Below are 20,972 nucleotides of genomic sequence, written 5' to 3'. Positions count from 1 at the left end.
CAAGCGTGAAACTTGCAGTTCCGGGTCAGTGTTCCGGAAGCGGAAGTGCGGTCTCCGTGCTGTCAAAGTTGTAACGTTTCTCGGTCCCGCGAAGGCTCGTCCAGTCCCTCTCTGGCTTTGGAGCGCTTCTCCCGTGAAGGGTGGGAGCGCCGGCACGGACCAGCGAGATGAGCACCATGTTTGCAGACACGCTGCTCATCGTTTTTATCTCCGTGTGCACCGCACTGCTCGCCGAGGGTGAGAGGGGCTGTTCCTTAGACGTTCGATTAGGCTCAGGGAGGAAGGGCACAGGGGTCCCCTCGCGCCCCCCGAGGGAAGATCGGGAGCCTCACTTCCTGCGGCTTGCATGGTCTACTGCAAAAAATTCCTGGGCGCTTCCTCGAGAGAAGCGTGAGGATACTGTGGAATCCGATTTCCTTTGACATATTTGTGGATATATTAAAAAATAAGTAACATGTTTTGATCTGACTTTGGAAGAGGTTAATTACTGATATAGAGCAAAATGTTGAAATCCTTTTGTCTTCATCAGTAACAATTAAAGATAGTTTGTTGTGACCATTTCAATAATTCCTCATTAGCATGTTCCTTTTAATATTTTAGGAATAACGTGGGTCCTGGTTTACAGGACTGACAAGTACAAGAGATTGAAGGCAGAAGTGGAAAAACAAAGTAAAAAATGTGAGTATGATACATGTTGGTGGTTTCAGTTAAGTTCATTGAGTGCATGTTCACAGTAACTTTTTTGGTTTTTCGAGACAGGGTTTCTCAGTAGCTATGAAGCCAGTCCTGAAACTCCCTCTGTAGACCAGGCTGGCCTCGAACTTACAGAGATCTGCCAGCCTCTGCCTCCCCAGTGCTGGAGTCAAAGACGTGTGGCACACATTGCAGAGTAACTATTTTAGGAGCACCAACTGATACTAGTAATATAAAAATAGTTCAGTGTATGGGGCACACGTTGAAATCTTGGCACTCAGGAGATCAAGACAGAATTGTGAGTTCCAAGCCCTCGTGGGCTACATAGAAACATCAGTCTCACATTACAGAAAAAACTATAATCCAACTTGGTAAAAGATAGAAACTGAAGATGACAGGGTTTCTCTGTGTTACAGCCCTGGCTGTCCTGGAATTCGCTTTGTAGACCAGGCTGACCTCGAACTCACAGAGATCCGACTGCCTCTGCCTCCTGAGTGCTGGGATTAAAGGTGTGCGCTACCACCACCTGACTTGAAATCAAAAACTTTTGTGTATTGTCTTTAATAAAGCTAAAAGGAATCTGTGTGTGGTGGAGCTCCACTTTAATCCCAACACTCAGAAATAGGGCAGGCCTGGTCTATGTAGTGAATTCCAGGCTAGCCAGACCTACATATTGAGATCCTGCCTAAGCGGGGAAAACAAAGCTGAAGGGGAAAGGGGGTCATGGCAGATGTATATGTGCAGTCTTCATGCTAAGGAAGAGGTCCTGTTCTGTTGTGAGGGACCATGGAAGCCTCCTGATGCAGGTGTTCCTAAAGTCCCTTGTGGGCTAGTTAGAATGTAAATAGAGAAGAAGCCAGGGGAGAAATTCTAGGTAAAGAAAAAAATCACATTAGTAAACATGGAGATTTTACTGTGTAAGTTGTGTTTGGAGAACTACAAGTAAGGGCGTTATGATTGGTCTGTGTGTGAGTACTACCCTTTAGGGAAGCCAAGTGTCAGTCGGGTGAGAAAGTTGGAAAATGTTTAAAAAAAATGATGAAAAGAGGTAAAATTCATTGCCTTTGAAATAAAGTTAAAAATTAAACAGGGTGCAACTTATCACATAAACAAGGCCTAGTGTAGCCCAGGCAGGCCTCAGATTTATGATACTGCAACCTCAGCTCCCCAGTTACTGGGACTTTTTGTTTATTTGTTTGCTTTTTGTTTTTTTTTTTTCAGACAGGGTTTCTCTGTGTAACTCTGGCTGGCCTGGAACTCACTCTGTAGACCAGGCTGGCCTCAAACTCACAGAGATTTGACTTTGTCTGCCTCCCTGGGATAAAGGTGTGTGCCATCTCCCTCTGGCTTTTTTGAATGATTCTTTATAGGCACAGTTGGTATGCAGTATTATTTTTGTTTTGTTTTCTGAGGTGGGTCTCATTTAGCCCTGGTTGACCTTGAACTGATTCTCCTGACTACCTTTCAAGGGATGGAATTACAGCCATTCACAGCCACATCTAGCTTGTTTTCTTAGAATCCCTACAGCTATCTTTATTCTCATTTTCTTACATCTTTGTAAGATTTTTTTTTAAATTTTAGATAGGATTTTGTTTTGTTTTGTTTTGTTTTGAGACAGGGTTTCTCTGTAACTTTGGGGCTTGTCCTGGAACTCACTTTGTAGATCAGGCCGGCATCGAACTCTCAGAGATCCTCCTGTCTCTGCCTCTCAAGTCCTGGGATTAAAGGCATGTGCCACCACTGCCCGGCATTAGACAGGATCTCAGGTAGGCCAGGCTAGCTTTGAACTCTATTTAACTGAGGTTAACCTTGAACTTCTGATCCTTCCATTTCTGCTTACTGAGTGCTAGGATTGCAGGTATACGCTATCACATCCAATTTTGGGGGTGCTGGGGATTATACTCAGGGCTTTGCGAGTGATAAGTAAGCGCACTCTTCCAGCCGAGGTGTATTCCTTGCCTCTCCTTCCATTTCTTGCCCCTTAACTGATCTTACTCAAGGGGCTGGAGCATAGTGCTGTGATGGAGTTTGTGCCTAGCACATTCAAAACCTTGAGTTCAACCTTCAGCAGTGGTTCACATAGTACCCACTGTGGTTGGTTATATAAACGTCTCCACCTTATGGGACAGGAGATTCAGACACAGAAAGCTAATGATAGACTTACATCACAAGAAAACAAAGAACTGGAGACTAAACTCAGACTTTCATTTTCAAGCCTAGACTTCTACAATTACAGCTCACCATTCTTCATTCAATGTTGATAATGGTGACTCACCATATCTAAGACCATTATATTTACCTTCGCAAACATGACTCTTCCAGGAGTTTCTTACCTTGGGGACTTTATAACAGGGAAACCCAGAAATCTTTTTTAAAAAGTCATAAGATTTTTTTGTTGCGTGCTTCTACTTACTAGCATAAAAATGCTACGAGGGCACAGGTTTTTTTCAGCGTAACTTTCTTGTAATTCATCTGTGATAAAGCATCTTTTTAATATGTAGTTTTATGTGTTTATTTTTACAGTAGAAAAGAAGAAGGAAACTATAACAGAGTCAGCTGGCCGACAACAGAAAAAGAAGATAGGTGAGATAGTAGCCTAAATAAAACTTAATTTTTTTGTTATCTTTTTATTTTTTAACATATTTTTAATTAGAGTTATATCACTTTACCCCTTTTCCTTCCTCCAGCCCCTCCCAGGTACCCTCTCTAGAACCCTTCCCATATCTGCCCCTATGCTCAAATTGATAGTTTCTATTCTTTTTTATTGTTACATCCATGTATGTCTATGCGTGTATAAGTATATAAATACAATCTGTTTTGTCTGTTTTTGTTGTTTGTGTATATATGGTTTCAAGGCTGACTAGTTTGATTGGATAACCAGTAAGGGGGCTCATGCCTGAGCAAGGCTAATTCTCCATCTCCCATTAGTTGCCATTAGTTCTTTGTCTAGGGGTGGGACTCTGTGACGTTTTCTCCCTTCCATGTTCACATCTATTGATATTCCCATTGTTCTGGTCTTGTTTACGCAGCCATTTCTAGAAGAGACTGTTTAACAGCAGGCTTCCTGGTACTCTGGCTCTTACAATGCTTTTGCTCCCTCTTTTGTGATGTTCCCTGAGCATAGATACAGGAGTTGTGATGTCGATGTAGTCACTCGGACCGGGTTCTCCAGGATCTGTTGATCTCTGCTTTGTGTCCAGCTGTGGTTTTCTGGGTGGTCTCCATTTGCTGCAGAGAAGCTGCTTTGATGCCGGTGGTGGCTGCACCTACCTGTGGTCTAAGGATAGGATGCAGGGTGTAGTAAGGAACTATGCTGGCCTAACAAAGTGACAGTAGTAGATTTTTTTTTCAAGCTTTTATTATGTGAGCCTCCATGTGGGTGCTGAGGAGTAAACGTAGGTCCTTTGGAAGACCAATCAGTGCTTGACTGCTGAGCCGTCTCTCTAGCCCCAGTAGTCTTTACTGTGACCGCACTAGCTCCAGGAAGTCGGCTAGATTTCTAAGCATGATTTCCCTCTTGTTTAGTGGGCCTTGAGTCCAATCAGACAGCTGTTGATTATCATCAATCTGTGAGCGCCACTTAGAGCACTTTTATTTAAATGGGAATATTTTGGCACTCTTGTATATTTAAACATTCTGTTAGTGCAAAGTAAGTAACAGCCTGTTATTTACTTTGCACTTATTCACTTTATTTTGTTGAATGATACTAGAACAAAATGCTTTTGTAATTTCCAGACAGTGTTAATTTATTCAAGAATTATGCTGTGTTGAATACTTTTGTACTAACCAGTTTATTAATTCTTTTCAGAGAGACAAGAAGAGAAACTAAAGAACAACAATCGAGACCTGTCAATGGTGAGAGTCCAGAGAACCACATAAGCTGTTTTTTTTTTTTAAGCAAAAGTCCTATTTGCATCAAATGCATTGCTTTTAGGTTTTTTGTTTTTGTTTTTTGTTTATTTGTTTGTTTTGAGACAGGGTTTCTTTGTGTAGCCATTGCTGTCCTGGAATTTGCTTTGTAGACCAGGCTGGCCTCGAATTCAGAGAGATCTGCCTGCCTCTGCCTCCTGAGTGCTGGGATTAAAGGTGTGCGCTGCCACTTTCGGCTACATTTAAGTTCTTACAATTTATCACTTTTCAGGGGTATAAGTAATAATAATAGGTATTATTGGACTGAATAGAAAAAATGTGCTGCCACATTTAAACTTCATTTTGAAGCTGCAATGGTGGTGCATACCTTTAATCCCAGCACTCAGAAGCAGAAGCAAGTGGAATCTCTCAGAGTTCCAGGCCTTTCAGGCTTGCATGGGGATAACTTGCTCAAAGAAACAAACAAGCACCCCCCTCCCCGCCCCAACACACACACACACACACACACACACACACACACACCTCCATTTTAACAGTTTGATTATAAAGGCTGCTTTGGAGGGTTATATTTGTTTTCTTCAAAAGTGTCTTGCCCCTTACACTCCCCCCCACCCCCACTGATATATCCAAGTTTTCGTGTGCAATGCAGTAAGGAGCACAAACACTAGTAGAGATAAAATGCCAGTGCAAATAACATGTGCAGTTGTTTCCAGTAGTTACTATGACACGCATGTCTCGGTCTTTTTGTTTTGTTTTGTTCTGTTCTTTTGGTCTTTCGAGACAGGGTTTCTCTGTGTGTCTTTGACGCCTGTCCTAGAACTTGCTCTGTAGACCGGGCTGACCTCTAATTCACAAAGATCCTCATGTCTCTACCTCCTGAGTGCTGGGATTAAACACATGCACCACCACCGCTCTGCTCATGCCTTGCTTTTTAAAAAAGTTCTTTTTAAAGTTATACTCTTTTTAAAGTAACTATTATTTTATGTGTATATACCTTTTACCTGCATGTGTGTCTGTGTACCATGTCATGCCTGGTGTCTTCAGATTTGAGTACTAGGAATTGAACCCAGATCCTCTGGAAGGAGCAGCCAATGATCTTAACCACTGTTTCATATATCCAGCCCCTTTTTACTTTTAAACACAATTGATTTTCCACCTTGGGTTTATGCTGTTTATATAGTTCCAGTATAGGGGTTGGCACATTGTAAATAGTTAGGAGTCTTGGTTGTTCGTCGTACAAATGTAAGAAGTGATTTCCTAGTTCTCTTACTCCTCACTTGACTCAGGACTGCCTTTAAGTTCTGTGTATTTAGCATGGCACATCTCAAGATTCCATGAGTTTCTTCACTTACTGAGAGATCTTGGCTATGCTTCTTCATTTTATAAAAATTCTTTTCCAGGATGACTATAATTTATAGATAGTACTTATTTTTCCTGACACATGGTCCTACTGTGTACCCCTGGCTGGCCTGGAACTCACTTTCTAGACTAGGTTGGCCTCCAACTCAGAAAGATAAGTATAAGTCTGCCTCTCCCGCCTTAGTGCTGGGATTAAAGGTGTGTGGACCTGGCTACAGGGAAATATTTTAAAAAGTGAGTTTTCTTACCTTTAGCACATTTTAAAACATGTTCACTATTTGGAAATTATAAAAGATAAAAATTGCCGCTATCTGAAAACTGTACATCTTTATACTTGCTTTTTCTATATGTATTTATGGGATGTGGAATTTAATAAGAATTTAGTTGCACATAGCAGGAAACCAAAATCACAGTGGTCTATCATGTTGCTTTCTTTCTGTTGCTCATGAAATCAAGAGGTTGACAGCCCTAAGCTTAGCATGCCCTCAGTCAGAATTCTCTTGTCTGATTGATGCTTTTCCTTGAGGCATTTTGTTCTTCATTCCAACCACTCCACCCCAGCCCTTGAAAAAAATCCTATGAATATTCAGGTGTGTCATTTTAAAAAGTGCTTTTCAGATCCGGGAATTGTGGTTGTACATGTCTGTGATCCTCAGCAGGTTTAGGCAGAGTCAGTGAGATCAAGAATTCAAAACCAGCCTTAGCAACATAACCAGACTTTATCATAATAATAATAGAACATAGATCCCAGTGAGCACTTGTTATTGCTGACTGGTTGGCCGGAAAGGGGCCTCAGAGCTATCCCAGTTCATCACAGGTAAGGAGAGGAGAAACTGCAGGTGGAAGAAGAGCTTTTTGCCAAGGAAAACTTTTTGGTTTTCATTTGTTTTTTGAGACAGGGTCTCATTGTGTAGCCCTGTCTGATGTCAAACTAACAGATGCATGTGACTGTCCCATGTGTATGCCACCACACCCAGTGGAAACCTTTTAAGAGAAATTACATGACACTTCAATTTTTGTAGTATGACTTATTTATTTCTTTATTTTTAGTGTGAAATGATCTTTTTGTTTGTTTGTTTTACTTATAGGTACGAATGAAATCCATGTTTGCAATTGGCTTTTGTTTTACTGCCTTAATGGGAATGTTTAATTCCATGTGAGTAACCCTTTATCTTCTTCTGCCTAATAAATGTTATTCTATGTTTGTATGCAAATTAGCATAAGATTTTTAGCAATGCTTTATCAGAATTTTAAAGTTATAGCCTCGTACTTGGAAAGCTGAAGCCATAGTATTCTGAGCTTGAGGCCTACGTAGAACTTCATAGCCAAATCTTCTCTCAAAAGTAATGGAAGAAAGAAAACAAGATTTCACAATTAAAAACGAAGTTACAAGAATAGTAAATCTGTTATATACAGATTTACAGTTATTTCACCTCAATTGTTTTTCCTCATAAACATTATTCACATATTAAAAAAAACCCTTTTCATTATATCTATTTATTGTACATGGTACTATGTTACATGGTGTTATGTCACAAGTATATATTGTACATTGAGTGTATTTCCCCTGTACTGTCTACCATTTTTGTTTGTTTGCTTTTTGTTTATTGAGACAGGTTTTCTCTGTGTAGCCTTGGCTGTACTGAAATTCACTTTGTAGACCAGGCTGGCCTCGAACTCACAGAGATCTACCTGTCTCTGCCTCTTGAGTGCTGGGATTAAAGGCTTGTGCCACCATCACCCTACTTCCTACAGAGATTTTTTTAATGAATATATAATGTGCTTTGAGCATATCCTCCCACCATATTTCTTTAATAATCATTTGAGATTATGTAATAGACTTCATTCTTCTGTACCTATAACTACTTCATCCTGTTACAGTGCATGTGTGAAGGTCAGAGGACAACCTGGAGGAATCTGTTCCTTCTCCATCAGACAGGTCCAGGGATTTGAACTCAGGTTGTCAGGCATGATGGCAAGTGCCTTTACCCTCTGGGCCATGTTGCCATCCTATTTTTAAATAACTTCAAAATAATTATCTAAATAAAAATTTTATTTTGAAAAGAATACAGTCATATAGTACTTCTCAACCTATGGGTCATGATCCCTGGATTCCAATGATCCTTTCACAGAAAAGATCTAAGATCATCAGAAAATACAGATATTTACATTATGATTTATAATTGTAACAAAGTTACAGATATAAAGTAGTAATGAAATAATTTTATGGTTGGGGGTCACCACAACATGAAGAACTGTATTAAAGGTATTAGGAAGGTTGAGAGCCACTGACATACCTTTGTGGGCTTTTTGATTTTTTGAGACAGAGTTTCTCTGTCTAACCGTGGCTGGCTTTCCTGGAACTCATTTTGTAGACCAAACTGGCCTTGAACTCAAGAGATCCTGCTGCCTCTCTGCCTCTCAACTGCTGGGACTAAAGGAGTGTGCTAGTAGTCCAAGCTCATAATAACGTTTTAAACCTACTTAATAGGGAGAACATTTATTTTTTAGATATAAACTTAGGCTTACATAATTCAATATGCTCCTCTTTTTAAATTGCTTACTAATATGCTTCTCCAAACTGAAGGTATTCATATAAAAAATGTTTTGACTCTTAAAATAGTCTTAACAACTATAATCCTGTTCAGCGATGAGGTACTGTTGTTTAAACAAGCATGTAGCAGACCGGAGCAATTATGGTACTGCTTTGACAGAACTAGATAAACATCCAGAGTTCACCTAACTACAGCATGTCAATAGATTTGCCCTGGCTTTCTTGTCTCCTTACCCCTCGCTCTTTCTCTTTCTCAGACTTCCTTTTTGTCTGTTCTTCTGTTTCTCCTTCATTTGTTTCAGTGCTATCACAGTTTATAGGAAGGCCAGGCCGTAGTGCTGCACATCTCTGAGTTCGAGGCCATCCTGGTCTATAGAGCAAGTTCCAAGACAGCCAGAGCTACACAGAGAAGCCCTGCCTCAAAAAACAAACAAACCAAACAATTTACAGGAAGAGAAATAAGCCAATGATACATTGATGTGTATTATGATAGAAATGTGTGGAGGTATACTAGGGAAGGAAGAAGAAAGTGGTTATTTTTATCTAGGTGAGGGATTTAGAGAAAGTAAAATTTCTAGCCAGACATGATGGCACATGACTTTAATATCCCAGCATTGGGTAGGCAGATGCAGGCAGCTGTCTGTAAATTCAAGGGCTGCCTGCTCTATGTAGTGAGTACAGGACAGCCAGAGCTACATAGTGAGACCTTAACTCAAAAAGAAAACAAAAAACCCCACAAATTCTACTTAGATAATCATTCTTGGAATCATAGGCCTTTAGAAGTGGTAGGCATTGGGTAACTTTCCAGGGTATCTAAAAGTCCCACGATGTCTTTCATTATATTTCCCCCATTTATTGTTTTTGTGTATGGTAATGAAGGGCACACTATGGTATTCATTTGGATGCTGAAGGACAACTTTTAAAACTGATTCACAGCTTCAACTATACAGCGAGACCCTGTTTCCAAGAGGAAAAACAGCACCCAACATTAGACTAAGAAAGGGAAGGTGCATGCTCCTAGGGCTAGGGAAGCAGCCGGAATGCCAAAGAGCACTTTCTTTCCAAGTTGCTCCTCTTCTTAACTTGATTCCATTCAGTGAAAATAAAAGGTTAGCATTAGGAAGCTGTAGGCAATGCTCTAGCAATTAAATTTAAAGTTTTATTTTATTTTTTAAAAATATTTATTATGTATACATAATTCTGTCTGCGTGTATGCCTGCAGGCCAGAAAAGGGCACCAGACCTCATTACAGATGGTTGCAAACCACCATGTGGTTGCTGGGAATTGAACTCAGGACCTTTGGAAGAGCAGGCAGTGCTCTTAACCGCTGAGCCATCTCTCCAGCCCAAATTTAAAATTTTAGTTCTATAAAAGGAGCATAATGTTTCCTGAGAGCCATACTTTGTGAATAGGTTTTCAGGTCTGAAAAATAATTCCTGGGGCTGAGGATATAGTTCAGTTGGTAAAGTGCTTGCTTGCCTGGCATGTGGAAAGTCCTAGGTTTAGTACCTAGCACTGCATGAACTGGGCCTGGTACCATATGCCTGCAGTCCCAGCACTTGGGAGGTGGAGGCAGTAGGTTCAGAGTTGACTAGGGTTGCCTAGGCTAAATTTGACTGATAAGCTTCCCTGTACCTCTACTCGTGAGTAGCAGCCTTGCCCTGGATTTGCAAAGCCCAAGTGAATTTAAGGAAACGATCTACCTTGCCCCAACTCTTCTTTCCTTTCTTAGGTTGGACACAATGTTTAGCTGTTTCTCATAAAATCTCCTAGTCCTATGTTAAAAAAAAATCACTATAAGTAAGTCTTTGCCTAGGAGCTCAGGAAATCTCTACAGCTGGATGGTAGTAGAACACACCTTTAATCTCAGCACTCAGGAGGCAAAGGCAGGTGGATCTCTGAGTTCACTATCAGCCTGGTCTACAGAGGGAGTTCTGGGACAGCCAGGGCCACACAGAGAAACTCTGTCTCAAAAACACCAACAACAAAGAGAGAGACAGAGAGAAAGATATCCTTGCAGTGGGAGAGTTTTCATAATAGTCCCAAGATGTTACTCACATTCACTCCCATTGCCTCCCAAGTGCTGTGGAGTTTTCTAAGAGTATCAGTTCGCAATATCCTGAAGACTGAGAGAATTGTGAACCCAACAATTTCCCATGAAACCAAACATTAGATTCCAATCTATTATGAGTTCTTTGTTTTAGAATATATTTTACCCAAAATACTTTTTAAATCTTTAAAAGATTTAAGTTTTTTAAAACTTTAAAAAAAAATTGTTTGTGTGTATATGGTGGGGAGAGGTGCCTGTCGGAAGTCAGAGGACAACTTGCAGGCGATGATTCTCTCCTTTGTCACGTGGGTTACAAGATGGAACTCAGATCATCAGACTTGGCAGCAGGCACCTTTTCATAATGAGCCATTTTGCTGGACCCTAAAAGTTACCTTTCATTAAAATTTGCATGTTCACATCTATCAGATGTCTTGCTACTTGAAGATACTTATGGGTGTTTTGCCTGCATGTATGCACCTTGTGCAAACCTGATGGAGGTAAGGTGACATTTCTTGGAACTGGAGTTATAGACCGTTGTGAGCCATAATGTGAGTGATGGGAATTGAACCAAGTGATGGCAACTGCTGAGCCATTTCTTCAGTCCTCCACCCTTCTTTTTTTTTTTCCCCCTGGGCGATAGGATTTTTCTGTGTTACCAGCCCTGGCTGTCCTGGGACTCACTCTATAAATCAGGCTGGCCTTGAACTCACAGAGATCTACCTGCCTCTGCCTCCTGAGTGCTGGGGTTAAAGGTGGGTGCCACCATACCTGGCTTAGTTCAATTTTTAATATAGCATATATTAATAGCTATAGTTGGCAGAATAAAAGTCTGCTGAGTCCTCTATAATTTGACAGGGTCTGTTCTTCATACCAGAAGCATGGAGAACCACTTGTTTAGAAAGCACTGGTTATCCTGGATCTTTTCCCACATCACTGCACTTCCAGCCTTTGTCAAAGTGTTCTAGCTATGCCCAGATGTTTTTCTAAACATGACAGTTCTTTGCTTTTATTTTTCCACTTTAGATTTGATGGTAGAGTGGTGGCAAAGCTCCCCTTCACCCCTCTTTCTTACATCCAAGGATTGTCTCATCGAAACCTGCTGGGCGATGACACCACAGACTGCTCCTTCATCTTCCTGTACATTCTCTGTACTATGTCAATTCGACAAGTGAGTATTCGTACCCTGCATTTTATATGTATAGCTTTCCTTTCTGTCTGTGTTCAAGCTAGCTTTACTTCTGTGATGCTGGGAACGCTTATCTGGGTTACTGAGTTCTTTCAGTTGCTCGTTTTAGAATTCTAGTGTATTGTTTACAACTATATTAAATGCCTGAAAATCTAGATTACTGACTTTAGGGAAAGCAAAAGGAAGCTTCAGTGGCCGAGGCTGAGAGCAGCACAGAATATGGGGTGACTTGCTTTCACTGCTGCTCTGAGTGTCAAGGTAAAGTTCTCTGCCACATCGTGACACTCTTAGTCCACCCGCTCAGCATCTTGTTTCTCCAAGCAGTTTTTCCTTTCCATTTTTCTCCTTCATTTCAGTAAACATGTCATTTAAAAGCCATCAGAGTTTTTAAACTGGTTTTTATTCTCAAAAATGACCAGGACTCATTTAATTGGCCCCTGACCCTGCAGAATAACTGAGCAAAGATTCCTTGTATGTTTTGTCTAGAATTATATTGCTATGTTTGTTGGCTGGACAAGTGTGGTATCATTATGTGTTCTCAAATGTCTTATTTCAAATTGTTCTTACTTCTCAGAATCCTTCACCTAGTGCTAAATACATTGTAGGTGCCAAGGAAATACTTGTCAGTTTTTGTTGTTTTTAATTTTATTTTTGAGACAACTTTTTTTTTTTTACATTTTATTTATTATGTATACAGTGTTCTGTCCTGCATGTACACCTGCAGGTCAGAAGAGGGCACCAGATCTCATAGATGGTTATGAGCCACCATGTGGTTGCTGGGACTTGAACTCAGGACCTCTGGAAGAGCAGTCACTGCTCTTAACCTCTGAACCATCTCTCCAGCCCCAAGACAATCTTATATATCCCAAGATGGCGTTAAATGCCTAATTCTCCTTCTGTACTTCCCAAGTGCTGGGATTACAGGCATATGTCTTCTCACCTGGCTTTTAATGCCCAGATTTTAAAAACTGGGAATTGGTCAGGTATGGTGGCACATGCTTTTAATCCCTGCACTCAGGAGGCAGAGACAGGAGGAAGGAAGAAAGAAAAGAAAGTGAAAGAAAGAAGGGCGGGGAACTGGAAAAAAAAAATCATGTTTTTGCCACGTGATGGTGGTGGTATACACCTTTGGAAGCAGAGGCAGGCAAATCTCTGAGTTCAGGTAATCCAAACCTGGTCTACAGAACAAGCTTAGCCAAGGCTACGTAGAGAGACCCTGTCTTGAAAAACAAAAACAGAAAAACCCTGGAAATTGGTAGCATATTACTGTTTTGTGCAGTGGCAATGCTTTTGTTTTTAATTTTTTTACACATATATGTGAAGTTAATTAATTTGTTTTTTTTTTGTTTGTTTGTTTTTGTTTTTCAAGACAGGGTATCTCTGTGTAGCTTTGGATCCTGTCCTGGAACTTGTTCTGTAGACCAGGCTGGCCTCGAACTCACCATGATCCGCCTGCCTCTGCCTCCTGAGTGCCTCTCGCATTAAAGGCATGCAACACCACTGCCCTACTGTGAAGTTAATTATAAAAGTAATACAAATGCAGATATTTCTTTCTCTAGCCTTACCTACTAATTATTGGTCTTTCTAACTCATTCTAAAATTTCTCATTAAAATATGAGTTATATTGTATGCTACATATATTTAAATGCTTTGTGATAAATACAGTTTAAAGGGGTCCTTTAAGTTGTATTTGTTACTTCATTATATTCTGACAAGGGATTAAAGGGAGTATGTACTTCTAAAGGAGCCTAAGTCTGGGCATTTTCTCAGTGTCTTAATTGCAACAGATACTGAAGGAATAATGAAGGATAGGTAGTTGAGATGTGTAAAACTGTGTACACTGAATATAATTTGTTAAGCCGAATTTTAGCATAGTAAGGGTGGTGGAAGAGAACCCACTAGACTAAGAATCATTTGTGTAGGTTTAAATTATAACTCTTTTGAGATAGGTCTAATCTGGCCCAGGCTGGCCTTGAACTCTCGATCCTTTGGCCTTCACCTCCTGAGCACTGGAGTTACAGATGTGCCACCATATCCACTTTACCTCTGCTCTCAGTTTAGCTTTTCTTTCTGGAGCATCCATATGCCTTTTCAGAGTTTAGTTTCTTCAAATACCAAATGAAGGAATTGAGAAGAGAAAGGAAATAATCCCTAAGGTTTTTCTTAAAAAATGGTGGGTCACTGTTGGCCTTTACTTAACCTTGGCTAACTCATAAGCCCTCTCCATTCTTGTTAAAGCATATGCCAATTGGTTTTCTAGTCAGCTGTCTGTTCATGAGTGCTCTTTAGCACACCCACGCCTGTCTGCTCCAAGAGATCATTGTTTTCCAAAACCTGTTTATACTGGTTTTGCTTGTTATTGTTGTTATGTAATTAAATTTAATGTTATATTAGCCAAAAAAATCAGAATATAAAATACTTGTTTTTTTTATAGGATCTTCTTCAGTACTTTTTACAAAACTGAATAGTTTTTTTCTTTAAAAAAAAAAAAAAAACCTATTTGTTGCATTAGATACTGTTGACGGAAGTTTCTGTCCCACCAGCAGCTTCCAAATAAATACACTGAGGTTTATACTACTTATTAATGCTTGGCCAATAGCCCAGACTTGTTACTAACTAGCTCTTACATTTTAAGTTAACCCATAGGCCTTATTTATGCTCAGCCACATGGTGGTACCTTTATTAACATCCCCTGCTCCCTCTGAGTTGGCCTGGCAACTCCTGACTCTGCCCTTTTTCCTCCCAGCATTTTCCTAGTTTGATTCTCCTGTCTAACCTTATTCTGTTCAGCTTTTGGTCAATCAGCTATTTATTAAACCAGTCATAGTGACATATATTCACACAGTGTAAAGGACTGTTCCACAATAAGATACAATTAAGATAAAGAAAAAGATGGAAAGGATTTATAAATCTAAAAATTCGACAGGCAGTGGTGACTCACGCCTCTAATTCCAGCACTTGGGAGGCAGAGGCAAGCAGATCTCTCTGAGTTTGAGGCCAGCCTGATCTACAAAGCAAGTTCCAGGACAGCCAGGGCTGTTAAACAGAGAAACACTGTCTTGAAAACAAACAAAAAGCCAGCTTTTTTGGATCTGCAGACCCAGGTCCCGTCAAGTATGTATGGCTTTTAACTTTTGTGATCTTCATTATTTAAAAATATGACATAGTCACCCTATTGCAGGTAACAGTACTTTGAGTTTGTGTGCATTCTCATTGCTGAGAAGGGTGTAAAGCACTTTTTATGGCTTTTATTAAAATCGGTTATTAATGTGTTTGCTTTACAGAACATTCAGAAGATCCTTGGCCTTGCCCCTTCTCGAGCTGCCACCAAGCAGGCTGGTGGATTTCTTGGCCCCCCACCTCCTTCTGGAAAGTTTTCTTGAAAGAAAGCAGAATTCTTTATTTCCTGTCTACTTTCTAGACATTCACATCAGACTGCCAAGGCACCTGGCCACATTCTAGTTTTGAGTTATTTCTCAGCTTTATGGATATGATCGGAATGAGAATGGCGTTTAACTAGTGGGTTAGTGCTTTCAGTCATGGATGACTTCTTTAGTAAGTGGACGCATTAGTCAAATTTGGATGATTTTTATGTAATCACAAAGATCATCTTTCTTCTATCACTTAAGTATTTCTGTTGGACAATGATCAAGCCTGTGTATGTGCCATGTACCATAGAAGCAGACTGTCCATGAACATGAGCTAGGAGGAAAAACAGTTTTTGTAGCAACTTAATAGGAAGTTTTTGTTGTTTTTTAAAAAGCCAAATATATCACTTTTGTTTGATAACAAGCCAAATTTTTAGCTGTTTCATTTAGAGAGATATTTGATTTTTTTTTTGCAAATTTAAATAAAATATTTTCTTTAATCTGAACATAAGGGTAAGCATTGGCCCAGAAGAGCTAAAATAAAATTTTGTCATGTGTTCCTTTACCAACCTTGTCTCATATGTTCAAAATATGGGATTGTCCTAGTGTGCAGTTTGAAAGTGTTGTAGTTTGCTTTCTGTTGCTCTGATAAAGATTGTGGTCAGAAGCAACTTAGGGGAGGAAAGGGTTATTTCACCTTACACTTCCAGGTCACAGTTCATCATTGAGTGAAGTAAAGGTTAGAATTCCAGCAGAAGCCATGGAAAAATGCTGGTAAGCTCACTCTCTGGCTTGCCTCAGTTAGCTTTCTTATACAGCCCTGGCCCACCCTATCTAGAAGACTCCACACAGAGGCCTGGACTAGGCTTTCCTACATCACTCATCAGTGAAAACAGTCTCTCCCAGACACGCTATAAGCCAGTCTGACCTGGGCGATTTCTTAAGCTCCCTCATGCCAGGTGACTCTGGGCTATGTAAAGTTGACGATAAAACTTAACTAGCACAGAAAGTCAGAGTGAAAGGAAAGGGAGAACGCCACGGTTAGATAACCTGTGCTTACCTGTGCCTTGCTGCTTGACCTGAGAGAAACAACTTCATGGTTTCTCTTTATTGGAGATAGTACTTGGTTTGATCTCAGAGCACTGCTCTTGGAGACTGTTCTGTTTCTAGGGCTTTCTGTGAACATAATATTTGCTGTTTTAAAGCAGATTACATCATGAGCTCATACTGTCCAAGCTACAGCATTTATTTTACTTCTCTGGTTTGTATTTCCTTTATCAAACCATGTTTAGAATTATAGTTTTTAGTGCAGACCTGATGGAAGTGGAGTACCACACAATTGCCCTCTGGCTTATTCTCAGACACACCCAGAAGTCTCAACTGACCGCAAGCATTAGCCAGCGAGGTAACTGAGACTTCTAGAGTGTATTGATTTTGGTAGGGAACAGTACATCACATTGGGAACTCACAGTCAGATAACAGATTTCCAGTAATATTTCTGAGATTTTAATTTTCAGAGACTCTGTTTTAAGTGATTTATTAAGCAATGTTGGGAATCACACCCAGGGCCTTGTGCATTGAGTACTACATCACTGAGCTGCATCCTGAGCTCCCCAGTTTGCATTTTAAATTTATGTTACAACTGTACAGTGTTTTAATGGGTTTCTAGGCCACCAGCAAAAACCTAGAGATGGAGGTGGTTACACTTATGTAATGAGTGTAACTGTTCTGAAGACTCTACCTGTGAGAAGATGGTGCAGAAGGTTACCCAAAACAATTTCAATTTTATTTGTTTGTTTGTTTTTTGAGACAGGGTTTCTCTGTAGCTTTGGAGCCTGTTCTGGAACTAACTCTTATAGACCAGGCTGGCCTCTAACTCACAGAGATCTGCCTGCCTCTGCCTCCCAAGTGCTGGGACTAAAGGCGTGCGCCACCACCGCCCAGCATAGTTTCAGTTTTAAACCAGTGGTGGGGTCATCAGGAACACCCCTGCAGTGATACTTCTGGGGAGCACAGGACGTCCTGAGTGTGTGTGTGTTGTTATGAGTACAGCCATGTCAAGGACCCCAATGTCTCAGATGCATGTGGATGGCAAGACCTTCCTTCCCCCGGTTGAGTATGGAAACAGGCTGTGTTCAGAAAGTATCAACCACAGCTTTCTCCTCTCTGATGACTTCAGTCTGAGTCCATTCCCCTGTGGACCCCCCCCCACACACACACACACATACACTAATACTAGCTAGAGAAGAGTTAACCTGCCTCTTATATAACAAACACCGAGTTTCCAGACTGTTGGTGTGTCTCCATCAGAGTGCACAGCCCACCTGATCTCAGATTTTCTCCACTTGTCTGTCATTGACCATTTAGGGCAATCCCAAATGCCATGCTTGTCTTGGGAGATATCGCTACCTTATTCTTTTCCAGTATTTGATGGCCCACAGCTCTGGGTAAAGAAATCTTATGAGAGGGATGTCACCAACACTTGCTCACTCATCTCCCAGGTCTCAGTCTGGTACCCCACTCTTCTTCCTTCTTTGGCAATGATTTTTATGTCATCCGTATCTAACTGTCTTACTTCTCTGAGAACAGCCACTCCATGGCTCCTACTGTCCTTTAAGTCAATTTAAACTTGCGCACACATCATCACCGCAAGCCAGATCTCAGTTCTCCCTCCTACACCTCTGTTCCCTGCTTCCTGAATCCTAGGCTTCAGTTATCAAGGCTGACTAAATAAATTCTTTATTTTTCTTGTGGGTTTTTTGTTTGTTTTGTTTTGGGGCTTTCCTGTCTGTCTGCTCTGTCTGGTATGTTGTGTCTGATTTTTCTCCTGCTGTCCTACAAGTCACCATCATCTTGTGTGCGGTTTCTCTGATTTTGACATGGTTGTGTTAGACTTCCCTCCTTATACTTCTGTTTAAGCTTCTCATAAAAGTCATTTGTTAAACGATGAACAATGACCTTTCTAAACCTCAGTCTCCTGATCTGAAAAATGGGGCTAATAACCTTGGGAAAGCTCTTTACAGTCTCAATGTATCTGAGTCTTTGGATAACTTGTCTTGACGCTTGCCCACCTTGCTTTGAATGCTCTCCATGTTCATGGTCTTTGGTTCCTACAGTGGTTGCGTAAGTGTTCTACTTGTTATTTTAATTAAGTTGGTTACATATTATATGACTTAATGAAATACACAAGTGAGTATTTCCTTCTATGAAAACTAAGTTGACTGGTTTAGAATGACCTAATAAATCAACATCCTGTCATGCCACCATTAGAGAACAGCATCCATCACCCTTTGCTACTTCATGGTCATGGGCCTCAGCAGGGGCCACAAGGTAACAGAATGTCAGCAAGCTGGGGCATAACCCATCCACCGGAGCCCCCCCAGACACACCAGATTCCTGCTGGACATGATCCTGGAGGCATGTGGCTCACACCATAGGAATGCTGCACTCAAGGTCTCCAAGGACAAGCGTGTTCAAGCTCATGAGGTAGAGGGTGAGGAAGCAGAGCAATGTGATGGTGGCCATGAACCGCTGCTGAGGATTGGCCACCCATTGTCCCCTATAACCATTTATGCTGTACACACACACAAATCAAGTTGTTTAATTGTAACTGACGTAGCAAAGACTTAAACCAATAACAAAAAAAACAGATTCTCTGTATGATTTGCTTTCTTAGGTGTTTCAGTTCTTATTACATTTTAATGAAATCAAAAATAGAAATCAGGTGATACACTCAGCATGATTTATGTAGAAACAGTGAGAGTCCAATCAATAGACTAATAGATGAGCAAAAGAATCGACTATCAACCAGCTGGAGGGAAAGGGAACCAGAGAGGATAACGATTGAGACCAAAATACAGCGCAAATGTTATGCAAACGTCATGATGAAACCCAATACTTAGTATGCTAATCTAAATGTTACCTTAAACAAAAATGGATGCTGGGCTACCAGGCTGGCTCAGTGGGTAAAGTGCTTGTTGAGCCAGGCATAGCAGGTTATGCTTGTAATTCCAGCACTTGAGAGTGGAAGCGGTTGGGTCAGAAGTTCCAGGAAACATCCCAGGAGATCTGAGACCCTGTCTCCACAAAATAAATGATCAAGTTTAGAGAGTTTTGCTCGCTTTATCCCCAAATCACATACCAGTAGATGGTAGAACCAGCAAAAATTCAGATCTTTGGGTTTCAGGGTTCATTGGCTTTCTACCTAGCGTCTGCAGGCCTGACCACTTTGGTCCTGTTACAGTGTTTACTTAGTGTGAATCTCTGCTAGACTCCTCATTATTCCGTGTTCAAATGTCTTCACGGAAGGAAGTCAGAGTCTGGAAACTCTTATAAAAGATTGTCTGTGCCTATTTCTGTTCAAATATCTTTCTGGTCCTGTATTACCATCTGAATAGTTGATATTAAGAAGTCTTCTTTAATCATAAATTAAAACTTTCTTTTGTTTAGCTTGTTACTACATGGGTAAGGAAGAGGTTAAGTGGAAATCTAATAAGAGGTCACCTTGCCGGGCGGTGGTGGTGCACGCCTTTAATCCCAGCACTCAGAAGGCAGAGTCAGGAGGATCTTTGTGAGTTCGAGACCAGTCTTGTCTACAAGAGCTAGTTTCAGGACAGGCTCCAAAGCTACAGGGAAACCCTGTCTCAAAAACAAACCAATAAATAAATAAATAAACAAATAAAAAGAGGTTGCCTTTTGCAGGTGGGGGCTAAATATGTTGTTTTTTGTTTTTGCTTTTTGAGATAGGGTTTTTCTATGTATCTCTGACTCTCCTGCAACTCACTCTGTAGAACAGACTGGCCTCAAACTTAGAGATCTGCTCCCTCTGCCTCCCTGAATGCTTGGATTAAAGACGTGTAATGGCGAATCAATCCCACACCAATTATGTTTTAAGGGGGTATTTATTTTGGGGGGTAAAACTTACATACACCATAAACCGTCAGGAAGGGAGCCTAGTCCCTGGAGCAGGAGCCGGGAGCAGGAGCCGGAACCAAGCGCCAGAACCAAGAGGGCCGAGCCGAGACCTACGGCTCTTTTTAAAAGAGAAATATACCACGCCCCAGTGGGCTGGTATTTCAGCGGCTATTGGCTGAAGCAGCGGAAGATACTCCCGCAGCAGGCGTGCATCACCATTGCCCAGCACTAAATATGTTTTTTAAATGCAGAAATATTTGCATCTGGGGTTCATTTGCTGCTGATGAAAGTCAATATAATCAGAAGCTTTTTTTTTTTCTCAGCACAAAAGTAAGTTTCAGGTTTATAATTATTCTAACTTAATGTGGGATTCCCTTCTGTATGCTGTGAATATGTTTTATTATCATTGGTTAATAAAGAAGCTGCTTTGGCCTATGGCAGGGCAGAATAGAGCTAGATGGGGAAAACTAAATTGAATGCAGGAAGAAAGAAGGCGGAATCACAGAGATGCCATGGAACTGTCAAAGGAGAAGGACGCTAGCATCTTACCAGTAGACCACAGCCTCATGGTGGTACATAGATTAATAGAAATGGGTTAATTTAAGATATAAGAACTAGCTAAGAATACGCCTAAGCAATTGGCCAAACAGTATTGTAATTAATATTGTTTCTGTGTGATTATTTGGGTGTGGGCAGCTGGGAAACAAACGAGTAGCCTCCTTTTACACCAGCCATTCTGACTATCACAGATACCTTATGAAGAGAGCTAGAAAAACTCTGAAACTGCTGGACCTGGTGCTAGAGTATTTATTCCATTCTGAGAAAATAAATCCATTTTTAAGCATGATGAGGCAATAAATGCTTCAGTGCTTTAGTTTTCATATTTTTTTTAAAATTTAAACTACAACCGATGGTAAAGGGATTCATTTATTGTCACAATCCAAACACAGACATTTTCTGAAATAATATTTACCTCTT

The 20,972-nt window shown here is 40.7% G+C and overlaps 1 protein-coding gene across 1 annotated transcript; it reads left to right on the top strand.

Annotated features, from left to right (window-relative positions):
• Nucleotides 1-32: 32 nt before the first annotated feature.
• On the top strand, nucleotides 33-15,645 carry Tmco1 (transmembrane and coiled-coil domains 1). Its single transcript, XM_048420847.3, has 7 exons — nucleotides 33-237; nucleotides 601-678; nucleotides 3,217-3,276; nucleotides 4,502-4,548; nucleotides 7,011-7,078; nucleotides 11,550-11,694; nucleotides 14,997-15,645. Exons 1-7 carry the CDS (start codon nucleotides 168-170, stop codon nucleotides 15,093-15,095), a joined length of 567 nt encoding a protein of 188 aa, XP_048276804.1. The 5' UTR covers nucleotides 33-167; the 3' UTR covers nucleotides 15,096-15,645.
• Nucleotides 15,646-20,972: the final 5,327 nt, after the last annotated feature.

Source organism: Myodes glareolus, chromosome 5 (assembly GCF_982192425.1).
Source record: "Myodes glareolus chromosome 5, mMyoGla1.1, whole genome shotgun sequence".
In the NCBI taxonomy this organism is placed as follows: domain Eukaryota; kingdom Metazoa; phylum Chordata; class Mammalia; order Rodentia; family Cricetidae; genus Myodes; species Myodes glareolus.
The sequence above is the reverse complement of the archived record's forward strand: the minus strand, read 5'-3'. Positions and strand labels throughout refer to the sequence as shown.